At 40.4% G+C, this 25,210-nt stretch overlaps 1 protein-coding gene across 2 annotated transcripts in view; it reads left to right on the plus strand.

Moving 5' to 3' along the window:
* AGBL1 (AGBL carboxypeptidase 1) overlaps positions 1-25,210 on the plus strand; it is a 272,982-nt gene that overhangs the window by 131,051 nt on the left and 116,721 nt on the right. For both annotated transcript variants that reach the window (XM_071754302.1, XM_071754304.1), the window contains exons 19-21: positions 14,501-14,630; positions 19,292-19,423; positions 24,086-24,262. In XM_071754302.1, coding sequence (XP_071610403.1) covers positions 14,501-14,630; positions 19,292-19,423; positions 24,086-24,262 — 439 coding nt within the window. The remainder of the gene's footprint in view (positions 1-14,500; positions 14,631-19,291; positions 19,424-24,085; positions 24,263-25,210) is intronic.

A 25,210-nucleotide genomic window follows, 5' to 3' on the forward strand; every position in this document is an offset into this window, starting at 1 on the left:
CCTTTGGCACTGCTGGGCTCTGATCTTCCCATTCCAGCAGCTCTATGGTGTCAGTGGTAAACAGTCTGCTCCTAAATTCTGGCATTCTTTTTACAACTGTTGCAGCAGTCGGTGATACATCTTGTATTGTGTGTGCCAGCAGGGTTTGGGAACATCAAACTCTTTCCAAATGAAGCTCTTCCTCAGTGCTTTACTGATAGATAAAGTGACAAACCTGTAAGAGGCAGGAAGGGAACCCTGCAGCTTCTCATGTACCCTCATGCACAAAAGATCTCTTGGCCTGGTGAATGTCTTAAGCTACTTGGACAATGAATAGAGAGCAAGTTATTCTTCTAATGGAGCTTTACAATTGGATCAAACTGAAAGAAGGAAGGGATACATGCAGGGGATGATTGGTAGACTTTTTGTCTTTGGTGTGACAACTAGACTTTTTTTTCTTCATTTCTGAGGCTTGCTTAATTCTTGGTGTGGTGAATATATGGTCTTTTCTACATAAGAATGAAATATGAAATTCCTGAACAGCATAGGAAGCTCAAAAGGAAGGACTACAGTGTACTCTATTGGTGTGTTGTTGCCCATGGGATCCATTCTGAGTCTCAATACCCTCTTCTCTGCAGTGTGCTGTTTCTGTGCTGCTTAAAATACTGAAGTGCTTCTACTTTGAAATTTGGCTCTTAGAAGACTTAATGCTTAGGAGGTCACCTAATCACTTCTCCCTACCTGATGGTGTAAAACCATGTTCAGTAATTTCCTCCAAGCAAGTTCTATTCACCTGACTGAACTGGAAAGTGCTGGGCTGAAACCATGTAAAGCAATTTCAACCCATTTTTCAGCACCGGCAGAATTTGTGTTTCAGTGATGTTTACAGGCAGTTGCAGTTACACCCATTCTGCTGGAGAGCATCTGGGGGCTGATGCCAGGCCAGCTGCAGCCTGCCACAGCCACCACTGGAGTGCCTGTATGTATAAAAATGACAAAACATCCAGCCCAACCGTTACCTAATTGCAGCTGGGATTTTGCAGCTGTGGAGGAACACCAGAAGAAATACATTCAGTGCTGCAGTTCAGTGAGCGTGCTTTTCAGGCCAACAAATTTGCAATGTGAGCTGAAGAGAAATGAGCTCTACAGACCTAATTCTTTCTCTTTTTCCTTTTTTTTTTTTGTCTTTTTGGGGTTTTTTGTTTCCAATTGCAATCCCTTTTTGTTGTCTGTTGCTGATAATTTTCAGTGCTCAGCGATAGAGATAAACATCCTTTATGGCATCAACCTTTGAAGACTAAATAATTGCTTCCCTGGCTGTGAATGCTCTCTTTGAATCATCATTTTTCCACTTTTATCAAATGTTTGCCATGTGAGTTCAGACAAGTCATTAAACTGCTTGGTAATTACTTTACCCATCTATACAGTGATGACAGTAATAACTTAAAGAAGCACTTTGGGCTTAATTTAATGATACAATAATTTTCTGAAATATCTGTTTGTTTGAAAAAAAAATCCTATTGCTATAGAGAATTCACATTTAAAAGTATGTTTGCATTACTCTGAGGGAGGGTGGGAATGATTAATTTTTTTAAAAAGTAGATCTTGGACATCAAGAAGTAGCAACAAGCACCATGTTTTTTTCTCTCTCAAATCCATTTTGGAATGAAGAAAATTTTATCCCTCTGTGCTGTCTTTCCATGTAATTTTAGTGAGAGAGACACTACAGGTTAAGTCTCCATTGAATACAATGTCTGGAAGCTGCTTCCAAGGTTGTTTCTCAGCATTAACAGAATGTTGTTCTTTCCTTTGGAAAAATTTTGAAAAGCTCATGATTCAACGTTGGAATGCAGTTTCTCCTTAGATGCAGATGTCATACTGCCCTTTGCACATTTGTACATCAGCACTGCCACTCACTTCTTGACTCTGAATGACAATTAACAAGTTTGACTCTTTTATATGGATATGCAAACCCTTCCCCATGAGGAGGCTAAAAGTTTACAATCTAGACAAAAACTATAGCCCTCAGTCATTAATATCTGTAAAGACAGACCCCATAGTCCTGGTCTTTGGTTAGGAACAGGGTGTGCTGAGTTAGATCAGCTAGCAGATATAAATTGCTTTCTGTGGCACTGTCTCAGTTTTTACACGTTGGTCTTCTAAGCAGAAGAGCTATAGCTGTAAATTACCCTTCTACATGTCTTAGAATAAGTGACTGAGAAGTTGTATTAGAGGTTTCTTCTTTTCTCCTTTTCTTCATGTCTAAATAAGGAACTCTGTCAGCCCAGTACTTTGTCATCTACTTTCCTATGAAATATTTCAACTTTTGATCAGGACTTGGTATTCTGAACTTACTGAAAGAGGACAATGCCTCTTATCTGAAAGATTTTTAAACTCTTTGCTACTTAAGTTAGATGTTCATTGATTTTCTTCATTTGTATCTTCATGCACCTCAGTTCCAAAATAGTCATAAATCTCTCTCCTTTAAGAGGTTGTTCTTCTATTGTATTGCATAAAAAACAGGTTTGTGGAGGAAGTGGCAGGGAAGAGCTATCCAAATGTTTGGATAAAGCATATTGTATTCCCTGTTTTGGAATATTGCTGATATCTTCTGATTCTGCAAGCTTTCTGATTAAATTTAAGAACAGAGTTTAAAATGAACCATCAGGACCACAAATTAGTTGCCCCAATCTATTTTTTTTTTTTTTTCCCCCCCAGGAAGCTAGTTAAAAATTTCCTGACTTTGGAAGATGCTGAGTGCTTGCAACTCTATTGAACTTCAATAGGCAATGATGAGCATCTCCATATTTTGAAAAATCAGGTCATTTATTTCGGTATTCAAGTAACTTCTCTTTACAAATCTGTTTCAAGAGGAAATTTTTTGATCCTACTAGTCCCCAATTAAAATATGTCAATTCCTATGCAAAAACAGCTTAGAATTTTTGCTCACACAAGTATTTATGATCCACATCCATACATCTGTTCCTATCTAGTGCCCTAGTTTTTCTTTACTAGAAACTTCCAGCAAAACTTCTACAGTCAGTGCATTTGCCATGGTATCTGTTGCAAGTCTTTCAGCTCCCCTGAGTATGTGATAACACCTCTTAGGAATTGTAAATCTTGCTATGTATCCTGAATTTTCAGCTCTAGCTTTACTGCAATGAACTCTTTCCAGCCTTTGCCCAAATGTTTCCAGGGTCTTTGAGCTTTCTGGAGCATTTGGTACAGTTTTTTTGTTTTAGAGTAATGTCTTACTGCTTGCTATATTCATATATTTTTAATTTTTTTCTGAATGTTTTGCAGAGCCCATCAGGTTTCTCTAGTGGATACTTTATTTTAATAAGTGTGTATTGAATGCTTCGTTAAACTTTACTATTGTGAAGTGCCCAGAGACATTGTGCTTGGATAAGCAGTTATGTAAGTGCAATTTACTTTAGGTTTTTGTATCAGAATTAGCACTCAGATGAGGCTTGAAGGCTTCTAGTGTATGTGCATGGGGAAAAGTCAACAAATAAGAGAGCTTAGGACATCTAGAGACATAACCCCAAACTACTTGTCTTCTCTGTGACTGCTTTCTCTCCTCCATAGCAGATTAGTCCCCCAAATGCCCCACGAGCACTGTTGCAGTGGCTGTTGCCTGATCTCTAAGAACATACTGAAGGATTAGCTTCATGCTAGCAAAGGGCTGAATTTGCTTTGCTGAGAGCTGCAAATCTGTTTTCTCCTGTCTATCTCTCCTTCTCCCCTTCTCTTCCCTCTCTTTATATTAAATAATTCTTGTTTGACATGCCCATCCTGGTGAACAGATGCTTTATTTGTAAAACTTTGTTGTCTACAGGCTGGATGTGGTCTCGGTAGTTGCTGTCAGGATTCATACAGGAACAATCCACATTTATCATTTGTATGGCAGTCGTAAGACACATAATTATTCTGGCCTAGACACTGGAAGAATTCAATCTTTCTCCCCTTCTTTACCTGAGACACTTACAAAAAGGATGTGGTAGGGGTGTGTAGTAGGGTATGCACATTTCTGGGCAGGATGGTCGACAAAAGTGAGTGGTGTTTTGGGATTTATTTATTTTTAAGTAACTGGAATGATCTATTGAACTCTTTGCTATGCATTACATCCTAGCTATTGCATGAAGTCATCTTCAGTTACTAATACTGATGGTATTTCTATCTCTGCTCAAGTCTTCCAAAGCATACACAAATGGAATCATGGAAAGTGTTACCCAAGAGTTCACAGCATTAGAGAGAAGTATTATGTTAGGGCTAGAATATTTGTGAGTAAATTATCATGTACTGGCAAAGACAGAATGCCAGAAAATGTAGGCGGCAGGTGCCTGGACGGTGCCCCGGACGGTGCCCCCCCCCCCGCCTGTGCCCAGCTGGGGCTAGCCCAGGCGCGCATGCCCGGGTTCGGGAGGTGTGGTTTCCGGGGAGAATTCCAGAGCCGGACGGATCAAAGTTAGCTCCTGATACTATCCGAGCCAGCACTAGCTCAACTGACTCCCACGGCAAGACTCATCCCACGCAACATCTGGTGGAGAATGCAGGCAGCAATTTCGGTCTAAACCGTCTCCCCGAGCGTTTTGTCCGAAAGTGACCCTCCTCCACAGACCGTTTGATACCCCGAAAGATTTGGGTAAGAGAAACCCTTTCCTCTTTTCGACATCGACATCAGTAAAACCGATGATGGAATCCTATGCAAGCAAACCTACCGGCACCGCCGTTGCCGAGCAGATTGTAGCCCAGGCGAAAAGGCAGGAACACTTCCGCTATCCGGGTCCCGAAACCGCCTGGAACCTCCGGGGGGAGGTGCATGATCTGCTGGCAAGTCTCCACTATGGGGAGATCAACGGCGACATTGTTGGTGCGGACAACACCTGGCGGGTCGTTTACAATCTATTAGTTCTTATGAAAGCCGAAATAGAAGTGGCAATTGCCACCGCCGCGGCCCCATTACGAAAGACCGAGGTATTTCCCCCGAAGGAAATGCCCACTGCGACCCCCTCGGCACCCCCCCCTCGAGGGGGAGGAGCCCGAGAGAGCGCCAACCGTCCCCCCCTTGGCACCACCCTCCGAGGGGGGGGAGCCCGAGAGAGCGCCAACCGCCCCCCCCTCGGCACCACCCTCCGAGGGGGGGGAGCCCGAGAGAACACCGACCGTGACTCCGTCGGCGCCACCCCTGGAGGAAGTCGAAACACCGGAAAATGATGGGGCGGAAACCGCGGCTTGCAGCAGCTCCGGCTGCCGCGGAGAGCAACCCCCGCCGCCACCCCCGATCCCACGAAAGGCGGCAGAGGGAAAAGCAGCCCCTAAACTGAAGTGGCTGTACGTGCGGCTGGGCCTCACCCTGGTGCACCTTTCCACCACCTGGCTCGGCCCTTATCTATGCCAGGCTTTCAGCGCCTTCTCCCCCAGGAGCCTGCAGGCTTCGCAGATGGTGCCTTTAACCCTCAGCTTCTGCGGCTTCGTCGTCTTCACCAACCTCTCCCTGCAGACCAGTACCACCGGCTCTGAACAACGAGGCACCACGCAGCTAAGATCTTTGCATATTTGTCATCTTTTCCCCCATTAAAAAAAAAAAAAAAAAAGGGGGGGGGAAATGTAGGCGGCAGGTGCCTGGACGGTGCCCCCCCCCCGCCTGTGCCCAGCTGGGGCTAGCCCAGGCGCGCATGCCCGGGTTCGGGAGGTGTGGTTTCCGGGGAGAATTCCAGAGCCGGACGGATCAAAGTTAGCTCCTGATACTATCCGAGCCAGCACTAGCTCAACTGACTCCCACGGCGAGACTCATCCCACGCAACAAGAAAATGTGTCCAGCTCAATGGAAAATAGCCACAATTCTTCAAAGTTGGGTAGAATGTTTAAAAAGAAAGTATGATATGGGAGTTTTGGGGTTTTCTGTGGATTTGGTTTTGGGTGTGTGTGATGGTGGTGTGTTCTGGGTTTTTTCTTTCTGTTTTAACCTGGAAGCTGCATTGCAAACAGTTCTGTTCCTCTCCACAGACGGGAACATTTATTGCAAAGAAAGCAAACAGTGTTTTGTATGGACTCCTGACTCCTTGCTGGAATTCACAGGCAGAGTTAGAAATCCCATGTCAGAAAGGCGAAAATGTAACAAGCCTGGATTCATGTGCATCATTGCTGAGTAAACTGTGAGGAAATACTACTTTATTACAGAGGGCTCATATTTATCATGCAAGTAGCTTGTAAATTTAGTAGAGGTCAAGTCCCATGACACTAGCTCAATGTAGTAGGAATTTCCAGTGATGTTGTAGATATTAACAGTAATATTTTCACAATTATATTGGACTTAAAAACAAGGCTGGGAAAAAAGGGTGGGTAGGAGATGAGGAAAAAAGAAGAAACCCTTCCAGCATGAGCAAATAGCACAATGTAGTGTTACTTTCCTTAGCTGGGCTGTGCCTGCCTTGCAAAGGAAAGGAGCTGGCGAGCTGTGTACTTGGTTTTGTGTTATATTGTAAGCTACCACTCAGCGTATTTCAGTTAATGCTGCTTTGTCGAACTAAAATTTACTAATGGAGGAAGTCTAGTGTGTCTCTTTGTATGCCAGCCAGTGCCTAGTTCCACTATAAATCAGATCACAGCCTCATGTACAGTGAGGCCCCTTTTTATGCTTCTACGCTGAGCTGAGCAACTTGATGGAAAATAAAACTGCCCAATGCCCTCCATTTCTTGGAGAAGAAAAACAGTATCTTTTGAGCCATGGTAATTCATACTGAAGGATGAATATATGAGCCTGCTCAGCATTGTGGGGGCACAACCAGCTCTGCCTAATCTAAAATAGTATGTCTTTTTTTTTTTTTTTTTTTTTTTTTTTTTTTTTTTTTTTTCCCTTTAAGTTTGTTAACCTCTCTTCAGAAAACAAAAACAAGTTTGGCAGAACAACCTAGTGTATCCTCCCACAGGGCTGAAAATATATGTGCACAGAACCATCTTATTTAAGAATACTACCATCTCATTGTCATTCAGGTTTGACTCGCAGAGATTTATCCCTGCTGCTTATTTTTATTGAGGAAGATGGCTGAGGTGCCAGAGAATGGGGATGTAATGCACCTCAGCTTGGAAGAGGTAACTTCAATCTTCCTCACCTTTGTCTCTTCTTTTTAGTCTCTTTCTCTTTTCTCTCCTTTTTTCTTTCTTCATTTTCATCTGTCAGGTGACTGTCCTGCTCTTCTATGAGATGTTGGCTCATTGAAACAAATCTGATTCCCATACAAATCTTTGAAGAACTCAGACTGGAAAGGTTTCCAAGCAAAGGTGTCTTCTAGGCTAGGGAGTCAATGCCCGCTCTATGAATCCTGGACATTTAGGTGATTTTGGACAGATTTAGGCCAGGATGACCTAGTGATGGTCCAGGAAGGAGCTGTATCTTGCAGCAGGTTTCTCGTGCTTGGTTCTTCTCATTGTTAAAAACCAAAATACCATAGCTCTTTACTGTTTACTGGGAATAATGTTGGATTTGTCCAGCTCTGTAATTTTTTTAACAAAATACTTAGAGGGATGTGCACTTTCTGGTTCCTTGTAACTGCTTTGAGAGTTCTTCCTTACTTTTATTAGCTCCTCAGTTCCAGAAGAGTGGAGCACTCCACGAATGAGTACTACCTCATGGATAACTTGGCTAAGTAAGGATCCTAGGAAAAGCTAACAGAGATCTGAAGTCATTGCTGCACATTCTCTTTGAATTTTTTGGAGGGGCCTAAACACCTTCCCTCTGCTTGTTAATTATCAGTGTTAATCTGTGATGCCACACTTTGCCCTTTTGCATTATTTATTTTGGTTTAAGATACAGAACAATCATTTGCGAATTGCAATTCTTAGTTTTCATTTATATGCAGAGATTGCACTGATTTAACTAACAGATTTTTTAAAAATCAACTCAGTTAATTTGATGCAACCCATATGTGAGCAATTAGCTTAAGTCAGTTAAGAATCCTCTTCAGCTATATGGATATAAGCCACATTTAAAATGAGAAAGCCAGAATACAGGAATTAGAAACAGGCTACAGGATATTAATTTTAAAGTTAAGTTTTAGTTAATTTTATATGCTTTCATCAGATCTCAGGTTCTATTCCTAATTTTTCACTGATGTACTGCTTTTTTGCATGAGTGACTTCATTTCTCAATTATCCCTGCCTGCAAAATTAAGATTTGCTGACATAGCTTGCAAGAGGATGTAAGTGGGGCTGTTTGGGAAAATGTGTTTTTCCCCCTATGGAAAGCTTAAGCTTTTCTATGAATAATGGATAGTCAAAACTGGAGCCAAATCTTCCCATTTTAAAACACTATTTCCATTTGGAAGTGTCATCATGGTGCCATCTGGGAGCTGTTTGGCCACCCTTTTGTCCTGGTTCCCCCAGCCAAACTCCAGCTCCAGTGTTGCATCAGAACTCTGCATCTTGCTGAATTGCTGTCGTAGAGTTTTGATGTTGTATTAGGGGATACATGGCCCAGCACCCCTCTAACAGGAAGGAATAGGTGCTTAAGAAATCTCAAATACCTCTTTTTAACATATGCTGAGACATCTCTCTTCAAATAGTTGGGAAGCTTTTGGTGGTACAAATTTGGAATTTTTACTGACAAACCAAGGTTTTGAGGGGAATAGGGTGTTGTATTAGAGAGAAAAACTCACCACTTCTTGCAGAAATTAGATACTCATTACAAGAAACTTCTTCAGCTGAAAATGGACTTTTCTATCCAAAACCAGGGACTAAAAATGCTGCTTTAAGGCTTTTTTATAAGTTGTATATAATGCATTTGAATCCTAAGAGAGCTGATATGATCCTATGTCATGGACCTCAGGAAACTGAGAACCCAGCTTTTATTTGCTCTCTGAATCCTCATTTCCTCCTTCACAAAATAGTACAAAGTATTATTACTTTCATTTTTTCCATAAATAACTGTACAAACCATGGGTTTGCAGGTGAATGAATTATCTGGTGTTTAATAGTTACTCTCCTTGCCTCTAGAAGAAACAAAAATCTGATGGGCATCCCTTGATGTGGAACTGGGAGGGAGGGCAGTCATCTGGCAATGCCTCATGGATTCCCTCATCTATTTGGGAGATGATGTGAACTTCTTGTCTGATTTGATTATGACCCTGACAGCATTAGTTGGGGTGAAGCAGATCTCATTCTGCATCTCTACCGGGTTTGTGACCAAATGTAAATTACTGAAATGTAAATTACTGAAATTACTGAGAGCAAAGGAGCCCTTAGAGCAGGGTAGAAGAGCAAGGATAGGGACACAGTTCCATGCACTGAGCAGGAAGAGCACTGATTGCTTCATCTCTTCGGGGATGCAAGGATTGTCTATTATGATAAAGTCAGTAGGATGCAGCAAGTGAAACACTGAAGGCTCATTATACTAATTAATATCTGTGCTCAGCTGTAGGGAGGCAAGAAGAAGCTGGCAGAGCAATGCTTTAGGATAGTGTTGGACCAAGATCCCTCATGGATTCATTATTCAGTGCCGGGGGGGAAGAGTCACACTACAGCCACTGTCCAAAATGAGATGGATTCTTTCAGCAGCATCCTTAAATTGGTTGGCATTTAGATAGCACAAGTGGAATTTTGGAGATAAGTTTGGCATTGTGTGTGTGTAAAATGCAATAAAAAACAGAGAGAGAAGAAAGCGTTTTAAAAAATTTCTTTTTAAAGGCCTAGAGATAAAACAAACTAGGCAGTAAGAGATCTCAGTGCAATTGAAAAATCACCATTGGTTGGTACTTTATGGGGACCTCTTAGGAGAAGTTGACTTTCTGGTCCTGTTTTTCATCATCTAGTTAAACAGTCCATGCCTGTCTTGGTGCTCCAAGACTTACTGTGGCCTTGACTCATGATGAAACCTGGTGTGATAGTACAATGTGACGCAAAAAAAAGGGCAATTAGCATTGCAATTAGCATTGCACAAGGATCATGCATAAGTGGGAGGGCAGAGTAATATAATATAAGAATGAGATGTACACTTGAAGAACAAGAGGCATGGAGTAGGGCTTCTGGCTCTTGAACTCCAGTGTGCTTAGATTTTTTTGGGAAGGTGAACTGCTCTTGAACCTGATTCAATATAGGCATTTTAGCATTCATGTTTCTTGCAGTCAGAAGGAAAGTGAATGATCAGAAATTAGTTGTTAGCTGCAGTAATGCTGATGGGAACTGTTTCATTCATCAGTGTCTGTGTATATGCCTTGCAGCTATTCACCTGTATTTCTCTGTAAGTGGGAAAAAAATCTAATAACTTCACACCCTGAACAAAGGAAGAGCATCATCTTCTTCACTCCTTAGAGTATGAAGGTGAAGGGATTGCCTCATTACAGGGGAAGCCTGGGTCTTGCCAACATGCAAAAATGAGATGTTCCAGAGGGAGCTTTAAGTGTCTCATTTTCATGGTGGGAAAGATATGACATTAATGGTGCAGTCCAGAGCACAGGTGGAAAAATTCTGTGCCCTCTGATCCCTCATCTTTGATTTCAGTTGTTGAGTGCTGTAGTGCAAGCCTTGTATGCATGTCTGCTATACAATAAAATAGATTAAAATAAGAACTCTACAAAGAGGTCCTCAAGACTTTGTATTTTTTATTTTATGCCAGACACAGACATTTCAGAAGATGGAAGACTGTCATTAGCTGTCATTCCCAAGCTTTCTGAAAAATATCCAAACTTGTAAAATCCAGACTGTTTTATATCACATAAGCATACTATTCTGTTGGATTTCTCTCAATGTAAAACTTCCAATATTTACACTGTTCTGGTGAAATTCTTTCTCTAAAGTCATCCTTGGCATTACAGGGCAATACCTTGATGCAATGCCTGGGTGGCACTGGAGGAGCATCTCTGGAATGGACCAGTGATGAACTATAGTCATTATGCTTTCAGCACATGGGCTTGAACAGAAGCAGAAAACAGTGGTTATATTTTTGACACCTTCTTTTAAATTATGAGGGAGGGCTGTGCTGGTTCTTCCTCATGTCACTGAGTCTTGCTCTCAGAAAGATTTAAAATTAAGATAAATGAGGGATTTTCCCACCCCTTTTTTTTTTTTTTTAGATTCAGGTTGCTCTAAGCTTTCTGAAAGGCAAAACCAAAACACCCTAATGTAAATATTTTTGCTTCCATCCTAGGCAGTAATTATTTATGAAGTCCAGCTTGCTGTGTCTGGTTGAGGCTGCCCCATGCTGCTGAATGACACCCTGATGTTTGCCTATGCCTACTTCCTTTTATTTAGATATTCTTATCCTACACCAGTTCTGTTGTCTGCTTTTAAGATGTCCAGTGAATGGTGATTTTACTCTCTACATACCAAACACAATGAATCCCTTTGGATTTCATAGTTCCCTGTGCCCCAGGTGCTGTTATTATCAGTCCTGACATCATTTATTCAATATGACAGGCCCTGTCTTTCCATTTATCTGTAATAGACAGGGGACTTTGAATCATTTTATTTTCCAAACACAGCAACATCTCTTCTTTAAAAACTTCCTTTCATATATGTATTTCTTGTTTTCTTTGTCTATTAGCTAGTGCTTTATATTTATTCTGTATTCTCTTTACTCTGTATCTCCTGTTCCCCCTTTTTTTATTTTTTTTTATTTTTATTTTTTTCTGAGTAACTACCTCTCTATCTTTTCCCCCTGCAGGTTACTGATCCAGGCTTATTGCAATTAGCTAAAAGGTTCCATTGACCTTATGAAGCCTTAGATTAAGACCAGGTAGCATCTCTGCATCCATACACAGTGCTCATGCAGTGTTTAGTTCAGTGTCTAAGGTTACTGAACTCTCAAAGCCAAGCAGGCTTAAGAGTAAGACAACAAAGAAAACACATCTTTAGTAAAACTTAATGTCAGCCTTTAAGGTACAAGATTAAAAGCAGGGTCTTACAAGTGCAAAGAGATTTAAAATACAATTCTGTCTTAAACCAAACAAGTCTGTTCTTTTGCTACTTAACCTCTTTCTCATTAACTCCCTGGGAGGTATCTCTGCCTTCAGAGCAGGAGTCTAATGCTCCAGGTAGGAGTTCAGTTGCCTCTTATGGATTCAGAATGGGAATCTCAATCTGAATTTTTCTGTCTGATTTATCAACTTCGGATGCTAGGGATCCAGTTTTCGTTGAGTAGCTCTCATAAAAATAGGAATATTCTTGGTGGTACGAATCTTGCTAATGCTTCAAGGGAAAAAAGACGCACAAAACGTTTAAAGCAAATATAATAGCCTGGAACTGTGCAAGAAATGCCCTTGATTTGAGCAATGAATCTTATTAAATCCTGACAAAAATTCAAAACCAGTCTTGGTGTCCCAGGCCTGTATTTGCTATCAGCACTTGAGATCAGCTTCATATTTTACCTTCACCCTTGATTGCAAAGCATAACGGGCAAAACCATTTTCTGTGGATGTCATTGCTATTAGGAAAGAGAGAGAAGAAAGGAAAGGAAAAGGGGGAACAGGGCTAGCAGGGAGCTGGTATTGACAAAGTAAACTTTAACTGTATGATGGGAACAGGGAGCAGGATGGGGAAAATAGCCCTATAGCCCTCTTTAATTGAAGTACTGCATCTCCTTAAAGAGATATAGTTATAAGCTGCCAGGTTGAGGTCAATATTTTGTTTTTAATTTTTTTTTTAGGTCATTTACATAAGCAGTGTTAATCATTGAAGGGTCAAAGCTGAACTTTGTCTCCAAGCTCTCACCTACATGCAGAGATGTTCCCTTCCTTCCCTGTAGTCAACAGGAGCTTTGAAATTATTGTTTCAGAGCTGGGTTACGTTTACTAAACCCACACCAAGCAACCAGCAGCATCTGTGAACTGCAGGGGGTGATTGCCTTGTCATGGGGTCTCATATTGCTGATAATCTCAGTTGAGCAGCTGTTGTCCTGAGGATCAGGAGTGGTGGACTTAAGAGAAGTTTTTCTGAAAAGCCTGTAAGAAACATAACAAAAGTTGTCATGTTTTCATGTAGAATTTTTGACAGAAGTATTCCAGCAGTGTTTGCTGACTTCCCATGTGTTAGCTGTTGCTAATGTTTTCACCCGATGAGTAACATGGGAACTATGGATTATGAGGAAGTAAGGGAATTCAGATAACAATGAAACCAGAGTAAATTTGGAATGGATCTTGTGATGTTGCCAGAAACCCCAAGATGGCATCAGAGACCTTGCTTTTCTACATTTATAATATAAGAAATATTCTTGGTGTCTCATTACTATCTCTGTCTTCTGTTCTTAACTGGTCCTCCACTGTTTATAGATCTTTTTTTAATTTTTTTTTTTTCTTTTTTTGAGAGTGTTATTTCTTTACTACCCTTTCTTGAAGCATCATTTGCAAGGCATTGAAAATTCTGAAAATGCTGTATGACACCCACCCAAGCTACAGCTCAAGGCTCTGCCAGTACAACAACAGACCACATCCCCAGGAGTACATTTGTATTTTATTTTGTTCTAGGAGCTTGGAACAGCAAAACTGGATGCAACTTGGTAGCTAGAAATTCACACAACATGTAGGATTTTTGGGGTTTTGTTTTGTTTTTTGTTTTAAACACAAGCCAGCCTAAGTTTACAATGCCCCTACAGGCATTCTAGTGCTGAACTAGATAGTATGGAGGTGATGATGACTTGCCACAATCTCTCATATGCTCAAGGGTTGATTCCTGAATTTTATCAGCACACTGATTGTAAAATTGTAAACCAAATGAGAGCAAATCCTTCGAGGAGTGTGAGGAGGCTCTCGTCTATACAGCCATGAACAGGAGAGATTATTTGGATTTTGCAAAACACACAGTGATGTACTGCTCCATGCCTCCAGACATCCTGCACCATCTTTCACTGATCACTAAGTCAGTCGCAGAATGTGTTCAAGCCAACTTAAGGGATACATTTTCCCAGTGCAGATCTGGGATCCTTATTTAGCTTTTTATTCTGCCTTTGCAGTGAAGCCAGGTAATTGTTCTACATAATGATGTACCATGCATCAAGATCGTCTTGATGTGCTTTAGATAGCTGCATTTCTTGTGAGTGGAGAAGCTTAAATGAGATATCCAGCTCATCTCATTTAGGTGCATTCATATTTCAGACTGATCAAAGAGATTCAAGTGCCTGTCTTCAATTAGAATGAGTAGGAGTTGGATGTACTTGTTTGCTGTGGAATTTTTGAGAAGCCTGTTCTCTATGTAACTTGGTTGAAATTCATAGCACAGCATTTAGAGCATTTTAGAAGACTTTTTGTTTGGAAGTATTCTTTTGAATTGTCTTTATTTAGGTAGAGGAAAAACTACATTTATTTTCAAGATTGCAACTACATGAACTTTGCAAGGAAATGATAAAATTCATATACTGTAAGCACTTTTGAAATACAGTATGGCCCGTTGGTTCTTTCTAGCCTAATGTTCAAAACCTTGATGTTTGTGCTAATTGACAGTGTGTCCTTGTGCCAGAGCTTGCCAGAACTGGAACACTTGTTGAATCAGCTCTTGTTTTCCTAGTTTGTGATATGTTGATTTCTGATTTCAGCCACCGTTGTTCACTGAGTGGGGATGATCTGAACAGACAGTGGTTGACACCCAATCCTCAGCTCCATCCAACTATTTACCACGCCAAGGGGCTTCTACATTACCTGCGCAGCATTGGCCGGGCCCCTGTGGTGAGTTCCTGCATGTGCATTGCTTTAGAGCTAGAGAGATATGGGAAACGTGCTGTAACATTTCCATGTTATGGAAGTGTTTTGAAAGTTTTGGTTATTGATTACTTTATGAATCTTAACAATTTCCAACTTCAGAATCTCTGTGAGCCTCGAATACAGATGAGAAAATGAAATCCTTGAAGTGCTCTAATAGGCTTGAAGCACTCCAGCTGGTCTAACTGTTATGAGCCGGTTATTGCTTTCTACATAGCAATGACAGAAATTCCACAAAGTTTTAATCTGAATGGACTGTGCAAAGCCCATATTTGAACAACCCATGCAATCACAAAAACACGAGGAGCAGCCTCTCAACTTCCTTGCTGCTTGAGTGATGAACAAAAAAATGGCTGTTTTTAGGGGGTACCAGAAATTCAAGAGAGTTGGGTCTCATCTCAGAGCTTTAAATGGGATAGGATCCATTCCATTTGCTTAGTCTTGCTTCCCAGAAGAATGAAAAGATAGTTCTAAGGACTCACTAAAAAAGAAAAATGGAGAGGTTCTAATGTTAATGAACAGATGTGAATGCACAGACTGGCAGGTTGGCTGCTAATAGATGCAGTGAGGCAGGAAATGTCCAAAGAAACAAAATTCCCTCTGGGTTTGACAATAGCCCCATGGAAGGTGAAAATGTCTGTGAGCTGCTTTAAAGTGATTTCTTTTGGGAATGTGGTTTTTGACTAAGGCAACATCCCTGAAATTAAACTTTGCAACCTGAGGAATATTGTGGAAACTCAACTCACAGTTGTGGATGCACTCACTCACTTTTTCCTTTGGCTCAGAGAGGTGTAGGATCTATCTCATTTTATCATGCTTTTTCCTATCTGGTCTTTTCTGTTACACAACCATCCCTGTCATATCCAGGTATAGAAAGCTGGATGCTCAGTGTGAGTTTTCAGCATTGCTGAGTGAAAGGAGAGTATTGATCCTATCATCTCCCTCACTCACAGGCTGCATGTAGGACTTGGTAAACTGATTTTTCTTTGCCTTTGAAGAGTACATTGATTTCAGTTTATACATACTCAAAAATGCCTTTTCCCTGCTCCAGAAGAGAACTGGGTTTTTTCCTTTTCTCTCTTTCATTTTTTTTTTTTCCCTCCCTAACCTTCAAGATCCCATGGAGCCAAGTTCTCTGATAGTCAAATGATCTCTGTGAAGTGATCTAGTTGCATTTATCCTGGGGATGCACAAGAAGTTTCTTCAAAGCAAAGATGCTTGAAGGAGAAAAGAATGAACTATAAAGTTAACTCTTTCAAATAAAAGCCATTTTAATTGATAACTTTTCATAGACAACAGTCTGTGGGGGTTCTTTTTTGGTTTTTTTTTTCCTCCTCCAGTTTATTTTTGGCTCTGGGAACCTTGGTTAGATCATGGGACTGGGTGGCGTGTGGCATTGCATCCCTCTGCTTAATGAGATCTTTTGACTGAGAGCAGCAAAGTGGGAGTGTTGGAGACCTTTTGTCTCGGAACAGGAAGGTCTAATGGGGAGAAGGAAGTTGCTTTTGAGCATTTGTGGCAAAAAACCTTCTTTGGTTTAGAAATTCCAGGTAACAATGCAGCTCAGCACACAAGAGGGAACCTGCACCTTGTACAGGCAGTCAGAGCTACAACCAAGAGTAGGACAAAAAAATCTTCCTAGGGACTAGGAGACCCTGAGCAGGTTTTGCTGCTATCCAAAGGCATTATATCAAGCTTAGAAACAAGCATCCTGCTGCAAGGATGTAGCTCATACTAAGGTAAAAAAACTAGGACTGTCTACCTCAAAACTCACAATCAAAGTCGTGTCACAGTGCTATTAAGGAAAAAAAAGAGAATTTTATATTAATAATAATAATAATTTCACATCATTGTGTTCCAGCAGATTGTGTTTTCCCATTTCTATTTTGCTTTTTCTCTATTTGAAAAGGTGTCCGGTTCTGTGAGTCATGAGGAGGGTTGGTTTTGAGTTACAAAGCAGCCCTTGCCTTTAAGATGATCAGTGCAGGCAAATAACTTTAAATAGATAAAATTTGCATGTGTGTCTTGAGTCATATCCCAGTGAGTGCAAGCCTTGAGAATTTAAGTGCTTTGTGTGTATTAGTGTCCCAGTCATATGGAAGGACAGGCTGGAGAAAAAGGACTGTTTTTTCCAATCACAGGTTTATTTAGTGTTTGCCAAGGCATATCACGGGCAGAATTCTGTATTGGGTGTTCAGAATACAAAACATAGCTTAGCCTTGGCTGAACAGTGAGACACAAGGTACCCTGTAGTGTGAAAATGAAGAATGTATTCTAGAGAACAGTTGAGTATAAACATGAGTTAGTGTAGCACCCAGGAAACTTAATTAAAACGTAGTTCTATGCAACTTGCAAATAGAAGAAAAATATTTTCAGTAGCATTGATATTTCTCCTGTGGAAGCTGGTGGCAGTCAAAGATCCAGTGGTCTGAAATATCAGCTGCATACAGACTGATTATCCTGTAATAATACAAGAGTCTGATTCTGGACCCTCACTAAGGGCTCATCTGCAGATTTCTTGAGGTACAGAATTATAGACCTTATACTAATCAGGCAGGCCAGATACTTGATCATCCCTGTGTGCTTTCTGGTGCATAAAGTAATATTTTAGGCAGATAATATACTGTGCCTTTTGTGTGCTGGTAATTCTGTAAATTGGTGAGTAATTGATACCTGGTTGAGCTGGGTTCTCAGCCTTGAAATAAGAGGGAAAGCTATCAAATCCTCTTTGATATTCATAGGAATAAATTCTAGGTGGTACTTGTGGTTAACCTAAACTATGACTTTGTATTGCTGATAGCTTAGGTGAAACACTAGCTGGAAAAATGTCTGTCATTAAGAGAACCAGTAAAAACAGCCTTTGGAACAAGACATTACAGGATAATTGCACGTGATTCAACAGTTACTTCAAGTACAGGAGTTGCATAAGCCCTGCAAAACATAAGGGGGCTGAATCTCTGGGCTCTGTGCAATATTGTTTTTGTTTTCCTTTTCCTTTGGTAATTATGCTGGTTGTAGGTTGGCAGCAGTGAGCAGCTGTCATTGCCCTGTTTGTCCTCCCCTTTCTGCCTGGCAAAGGGTATGAGTAAAGCAGGAGCAAGTTGATGCTGGATGGGTCACTGTCCATCTTCTGTAAGTGTGTAAAGTGCGTGTTACATGGAACAGGGATGGGGATGTGCAGACCCAGAGCCCTGTAAAGAAAGCTGGAGGTGAGTGGGGGTGCAGGAAACAAAGCTGATAATTAAGAAACTCAAAGAAGGGAGCAGTGTAGAAGCTATGAGATTACTCATTTTATTATAAGTGTTTGAGAGGGTTCTGCATGTGTACCTAAGCCCCTCCAGTATGGCAGCCTAGTGTTTGCCAGAGGAGGTGAAAGAATGTGCAGGGTCAATTCATAGATAAACTCCCTGACTTGCTGCAGCTAAACTTAGTTACTGTATAGCTGGTAAATAAACATACTAGATTCAGCCTTGGCCTAACAGTTGGTGGAAGAAGCTCATCCTCTCCATCTGTTTCTTCTCTCTTCACACTTATTTATGTAAGAACACGTGTATATTTTTTTTAACCCCCATATTTCTCCTCATCTCTCTTTATGTTGATCTGTAATTCTTCCCTACTTTTCTACACTTATTTTCTTGTCTCTGACAAACACCCTGAAAAACTGTTTCAATGAAATCTTGAAGCTCCTTTCTACTTGGTGGTGAATATTGATTTAAAATGAACCTATCCTTTCTCTTTAAAAATTCTTGTCTTTTCATTGTCAAATTTCTGAATATTCCTGATAAATATGTGGAGAATATGTGTAGCAGCAGTGTATGTATCAACTTTGTATCTCAGAGGGCACTGACATTGATTATTCTTTAAAACCTGGGTCAATATTTACCTCTTGGGTCATTAAATTGTGATTTTAATTTCTATAGGAGTCAATATATGACTATAAAGGCAATCAAAACTTCAGCTAAAACTGGGAATGTACCTTGTGCCTGGTTTATGTGACAGCTGACATGAGGGAGATGGATTAGATAGACAGATAGATTAGACAATGTGGAAAGAGATTATTTGCCATGAAGATAGGTCGTGTTTTGTGCTTGGCTTCCAGGAATTCATGCAAAGACCTGACAGCATCATGCAATGCAGTTGCACAATTATATTTTCCTGAAAATGATGTAGCACAGGTTTTGAATTTAAAGAAGCTCAGGTGATGATTAATTGCTTGGGAAAGCAGAGATTTTTAATCTCAGGAGGATAGAGATGGAGTTGAGGAGTTTTGAAGTAGAAATAGCCTGACAAATTGCTGTGTTGTTGTATCATAAGTTACCATGAACCCTTAAGTTCCTGAATTGCCATGGATTCTTGCACAGATGTCATGTTTATTTCTGCTGAAGACAGAAATGCACTGTATCCCTGAGATCATGTCAGATTGAATAGACAAAGGAAGATACAACTGACAAACAAAATTTGACACGGGTTATAGGCATGACACAATCTGAGCTCCTCTGAAGAGACCTGAAGAAGACAATAAGCCTCCACTAGTCTTATTGGGTTTATTATGAATAACTAGGATAATGTTTCTTTCTAAATGATCAAGATTTTTTTTTTTCTTTTCCTTTTTTCCCCCTTCTCCCTAGGTTTTCTGTGACTACCATGGACACTCCCAGAAAAACAATGTGTTCCTTTATGGCTGCAGCATCAAGGAGACGTTGTGGCAAGCAGGTTGCATGGTGGACACAGCAGATATCACAGAAGATGTGGGCTATAGGGTAGGACCACTTTGTTCCTTTCTGCAGTTACTAATGTGTACATGTGCCTATGCAGCTGGTTAATATAAAATTTTGGAAATAAGAGGAACTTGCATCTACTCCAGAGGAGTAATGGTCCAGTGAGTTTCTAGGTGTGCATAGTATCTTCACAACAGCAGATGCTAACAAAAATATTATCAGATGGGTCCTTACTTGCTAATTGTTAATAAGATGTTGTGTTATATACTTTCGCTACAGAGCAATAGAACAGACATGTTTTGCTGTGTTTATAATTTCTAAACTTTAAAATCCATAACCTTTTGTCCCAGAACCCCTCTATAGTAAGAAAAAAATAGAAAATAACTAGGAATTATTTAATGGTAATGGAGAAAATTACACTATGCCACTCAATTGAATTGCTTAATCACAAAATATTCTTGGTCTCACTGAATACACAAGAGAATTTAACAAATGTCAAACAGATACAACATAGTGGAATTGTATCGACGGCAAATGCCTGGTGTCATAGAAGTTTATCTGGGATTAGATAGAGCAAATATTAAAATCTGTTTTATTCCTCCTTTGTGTTCATGTCTCATTCATCAAATTGTTCTCTGGGTTTCCTGCTTGTGTCTTCTTTGTGTGTGTCTGCTTAGATATTTCCATCTGAAGTGAGAAAATTGTGTGGAAAAAAAGGAAGAATCTCATAAGCTTTAATTAAACGTCTTAAAAAACGTTAATTTCACAAAACATTAATTGTGGCCTTAAACTGATTGTAGAGGTACAGCTTCATTCATTTTAACCTGAAAGAGGTTGAAAAGTCTTTACATTTCTGTAATTTTCACTCCTACTGCATAAATACTAATTATCCTCTCATAAGGATGCCACATCTTCTGTGTTCACCTTGGTGCATTATACACAGCAAACTGAAACTTAACTGGAAAAAAGTGCTCCAGTGTTTGTTGAGAGGGGTCCTTGTGGCAAACACTATTTCACAAAGAAATCAGGGAGGATACTTGCAGTCAGGAGATCCTTTGCTGTGCTTGAAATCACGGGGCTTGAAAAAACTGAAGGTTCGGTGTTACACAAGCAGAATTCAAATGCTGCTGTCAGCATCCGAAGCCTTTCTTGAATCTACAACCAAGGAAGACTCCAAGGCTGTTCAAGAGGACTCTGCAGTGACCTATGAGATTTTTTGGTTCAAATCCTCTTGTTTGCATGCAACAGAGATGGGTGCCTGCTGCAGTTCCTGCTTATGGGTGACCCTCTTCATTGGGAAGTTGGGAAACTCTTTCTGTGGGAAAGCACATCTGCAATTGCAGACAGAAGCAGATAAGCACTGTTGTCTCAGAGCTGCTGCCTTGCACAAGATTCTCTCTTGCCTCCTGTAGGTAGCCCTGGATAATTCTGGCCTCCATGGCTGATTTTTCTCCCCAGGAGCTGAAATCAAATACCTTGAGAATGTTTTTTTGGTGGGCTTTTTTTTGTTGTTGTTGTTTGTTCGGGGAATTTGAGGGTTTTTTGGGGGGTTTTTTGCCTATTAGGTCATAGCCTCAGCTGTAGTCCTTGGCAATATACAGGAGTTAAGAATCTTTGTTACTTTCCAGTATTTGGAGGCCCTGGGTGCAGCGTTGGCATTGTAAAGTCCTCCTTGAGGATTTGTCCTTTTGGTAATCATTCCAGGCCCCCTTGACAGCAATCTCTGCAGGGACATGAGTAAAAAAATATGTTTCCATTCTCTTATAATGGGTTGGAGTTTTATGGACAGACTCCTGTGTGAGGGGAGTAGCTTTGTTTGCTGTGGTACATGCTGAATCCAGCTGTGTGTAAAGAAAGAAAACAGTGACCCTGCTGCAGGATCATAAAAGCATCCTTTAAAAGGGTGTGCTTTCACTCATTCAAAATATACTATTTAAGGATAATTAATGAGAGGAATAAGTAGAGAAGAAAGAACCATTAGTGTTAAGTCCAGTGAATGCTGGTAAAATGAAAAGAATATTAAATTCAGATTTGCTAATGCTCCCAAATGAGCCCTGCATGCAAAGACATTACTGTTACCTGCCAGCATGGCTGGTTCAGATAAGAGCAGAATTAAAACTATCTGAACATACAGTGTAACTGGATCTCATGATTGTTCTTGAGGCTTATAAACATCTGAGTCATATGGCTCTGTGCTTATTTGGGGTTTTTGTTTAATTCCTGTTCAACCCTAGGAAATGCATGGAAGAAATGCATGAAAGAAAACTGTTTTGTTATTCCCGTGCAACAAGTAGCATGGTGAAGGTAATCCAGAGACATTGGATGGTTTGTCTGAGGCAAGTAGGCAATTTTAAACATTCCTCTTTGCAGTATGCCCCCAGGAAAGGGAATGTTGTAGCACCATGAAGATCTTGACTTCAGAGTGAGACTCATGGTGGGCTCTGATTAAAAATGGAATCTCTTGCTTTGCTCCAGTTTTTTCCACCTCAGTTTTGTAATTTGAAAATTTTACCTTAGACATCTTTAGATCTCTGTCTTATAAAGCTGGTGAAGTCCTTTGACAACTGTAGTGAGAGTATACTGAAAAAATGAAATTCCTTTTGGTTAAGCTGTTTGCAGGAGATACTGCAAAATACTTTATGCCAAAGATTTCTCATCTACATCAAACATGTTTTAGGGAAAGACAATATTCTATCATTTTCAATGACATCAAACATTTTGTACAGTACTATGAGTGTCACGGTTTAACACTGGCCTGGCAATTAAACCGAGTAACAGACGCTCTCTATTAATCTCTCTCTCCTCCCTGATAAGAAAGGAGAGAGAATAAGGGAGAGAGACTTATGGGTTGGAAACTAAACTACACAACTTTAATGAAACAGTAATGATAAATAGGAAAAATTAATAAATATATACAAATATACAAGAAAAGGGATACCACATTCCTCCCCCCCTTTCCCCCAATAGCTCTCACGTCACCACCGAGGCTGCAGGGCAGCCCTGGGAAAGTCCAGGCTGGACTCCTGGAGTCAGCAGCAGTTGGGAACTGGAGGCAGGAACACACAGATAAGGGCTGGCACGGGTCAGGAGCACAGGCAGGCAAATGGACGGGATCCTTCCAGGATGCCGGGGTGAAGGAATGGAAGCAGGAAGGGCTGGCAGCCGGAAGCTGGAAATCAGGAAATCTGGCTTGGCCCTCGTGATCCCTCAAATTTATACTGAGTATGACGTATATGGGATGGAATACTCTGTTTAGTCAATTCTGGCATCTATCTTGTCCGTTCCTCCCCAAAGGAGGGATGCAGGTGGGACCTCTTTATGTTTTCTTCAGAGCTGAGCAGTGTCCAGTCTCTAGCAGTAACTATAAACATCAAGTGTTATCAGTCCTAGAAACACACACTGTCTGAGAAACTTGCTGTTAATTTCAGCAAGTGCAACTACTTACAAGAGACTTAGCTAAAAGCAAAAGTACAAGACAGAAAATCACCTTTATCCTGGCTCAAACCAGGACATATGAGGTAAGGCTCAGAAGAATTGGAATTATAATTGCTCAGAATCAGTCAGTGAAACTGATTGCTGTTGGAAAGTGAAACTAGCTGCTTGGCTTTTAGCACCCAAGCTGAATGAAATTCAAGGGTAAACGCCATTAACAGGAACTCCTGTATAATTCCATCCCATTCAGGTGTTTAAGAAAGGTGCCATGAAAAAAATAATAAGTGTCCTCATTTTGCTTGCTCTTCTCTAAATGGATCAAAGGGTCTTTTTACATATGATGTGATTCGGATACCAGCACTAAAATTTAGATGCACACACACACTTGCACCTATATGTGTGTGTACCTAAAGGTCCAGTTTCTACATAGAGCAAACAAGTATTAGCATTGTCTACTATATCTATTTTATGGAGTGTAAAAGTAACACATTTAGCACTGTGTAGTGACTAAGTAAGTGTTGCCACTGCAAAGATGGAAATGCTGCAGTGTATTAGGAATGTTTATAGACTTTGTTGTTGGGAAATACAATTTCTAAAATAAGAAAATCACTCAGGGCTAAAATGTAATTTTTACTAGGTTTTCATGATTTTTTTTTTGTGATTCTCTAAGTGAAGTGTATAAAATGTATCCTTTACACTCAGAGGAGAATATTTTGATTTGTTTCACAATGCCAGTTATTTAAATGTTGAGCTCTATTTTCATATAATTAGGTGCAACCTGCCGTGAGAATACGCATCCCTTAGCTCTGCTCTGTGCTAGGTTCAGACAAGACTCCTCCCATAGTTGAATCCCTTGTCAAATTGTGGATGCATGATGGGAGGAGATACAATATAGCTGGAGAGGGGAAAAAGGGAATATTGGGTGCTGAACTATGACTGCAGCCCTCCTCAGGAAGGTATAGATTATTGCTGAAAACAAAACTCCAAATTACTTCAGCAGTCCCAAGCAATTGGGTATGAAGATGTTTGGTTTTGAATGAGATGTACCAAGTGTACTGGATATTTTACTTTTTAGTATTTGGGATGAAACAAATATTTGAATCTGAGGATTTCACTTGTGATGGACATGTTGAAGATCTTGGTAGCAGTGCCTACAGAGAGATTTGTTTGCCAGAAACATGAAAAAGCACAGGTCTCTCTGTATTTGTGTATTATGTAAACACGCACACATCTATTTGATTAATTTTCTCATCTCTACTGATATTTTCTCAGACTCTTCCGAAAATCCTGGATAAAGTGGCCCCTGCATTTGTCATGAACAGCTGCAGCTTCTTGGTGGAAAAGTCCCGGGAGTCAACAGCTCGGGTGGTGGTATGGAAGGAAATGGGGGTCTTGAGGAGCTACACTATGGAGAGCACTTACTGTGGCTGCAGCCATGGACTCTACAAAGTAAGTAAATCTTTGAAAGCACCCTGTGCCACTCTCCTAATGCACATCTCATGAGCTTGAAAAAGAAAAGAAGAGGAGCAAGATGTCTCGATGCTTAGCGTTGTCTGCTCTCTCCAGACCCATGGAGCCATGAGTTTCTCCTCAGTAAAATCTTTCCACCGCTCTTGGCTTCTGTGCCAGGAAAGTAGAGTCCTTGCCATGAGGTTTCATTCAACAGTGAAATAAAAAGAAAATCAGGTCTGGAACCAAAAGTGTTGATACAAGTGTTGAGTGTTGTATTATAAGGGATGATACAGGGCACTTACTAAGGGCTTTCACAATGTTGTAAAAGATGTGTTGTCTGGTCATATAGACATCTTTGAGCCTAGTCCTAAGGTAGTTATCTTGAATATTAGTGACACTAAGATCTTTGGTACAGTCCAGCTACCTGAATATTCACCTGGCTAAACTTAAGAGCCTGCAGTAAGAATCCTTTATTTGGTGGAGCTGCCTTTTACTGATAGTCAGAAGTAGCTAATCTGAGGCTAATCTAAGGCTAGGTTTTTTGTTTGAGCTGTTCATGAGCTCAAGGTAAATCTATGACTGTGATCTAAACAGACCTGAATTTGACATCAAATAAGGTTTCAGACTTGGTAGGAATGGTTAGATGCATACTGAATGCATCAGAGACATCAGACTATGAGATATCCTGGCACTTTTTAAATACTTCAGTAATTGCATTTGCATGATCATAATTCTTAATTTAATCAGACCGTGCATTACTTCCCTTGTTCCCTTCCCAAACCTGTTGCTTTCATTGAAAGGCTTCCATATTCCACCTTATTTCTTTCACTAGGGAGCAGTCCTGATCCATACAGCATTAATAAGCAGTTAAAGATCCTAAAAGACCCTTAAGGAAGAGCTGTTATTATAAATAACTATTAATTAATAAGACATTCGAATTATTAT

Source organism: Heliangelus exortis, chromosome 11 (genome assembly GCF_036169615.1).
Source record: "Heliangelus exortis chromosome 11, bHelExo1.hap1, whole genome shotgun sequence".
NCBI lineage: Eukaryota > Metazoa > Chordata > Aves > Apodiformes > Trochilidae > Heliangelus > Heliangelus exortis.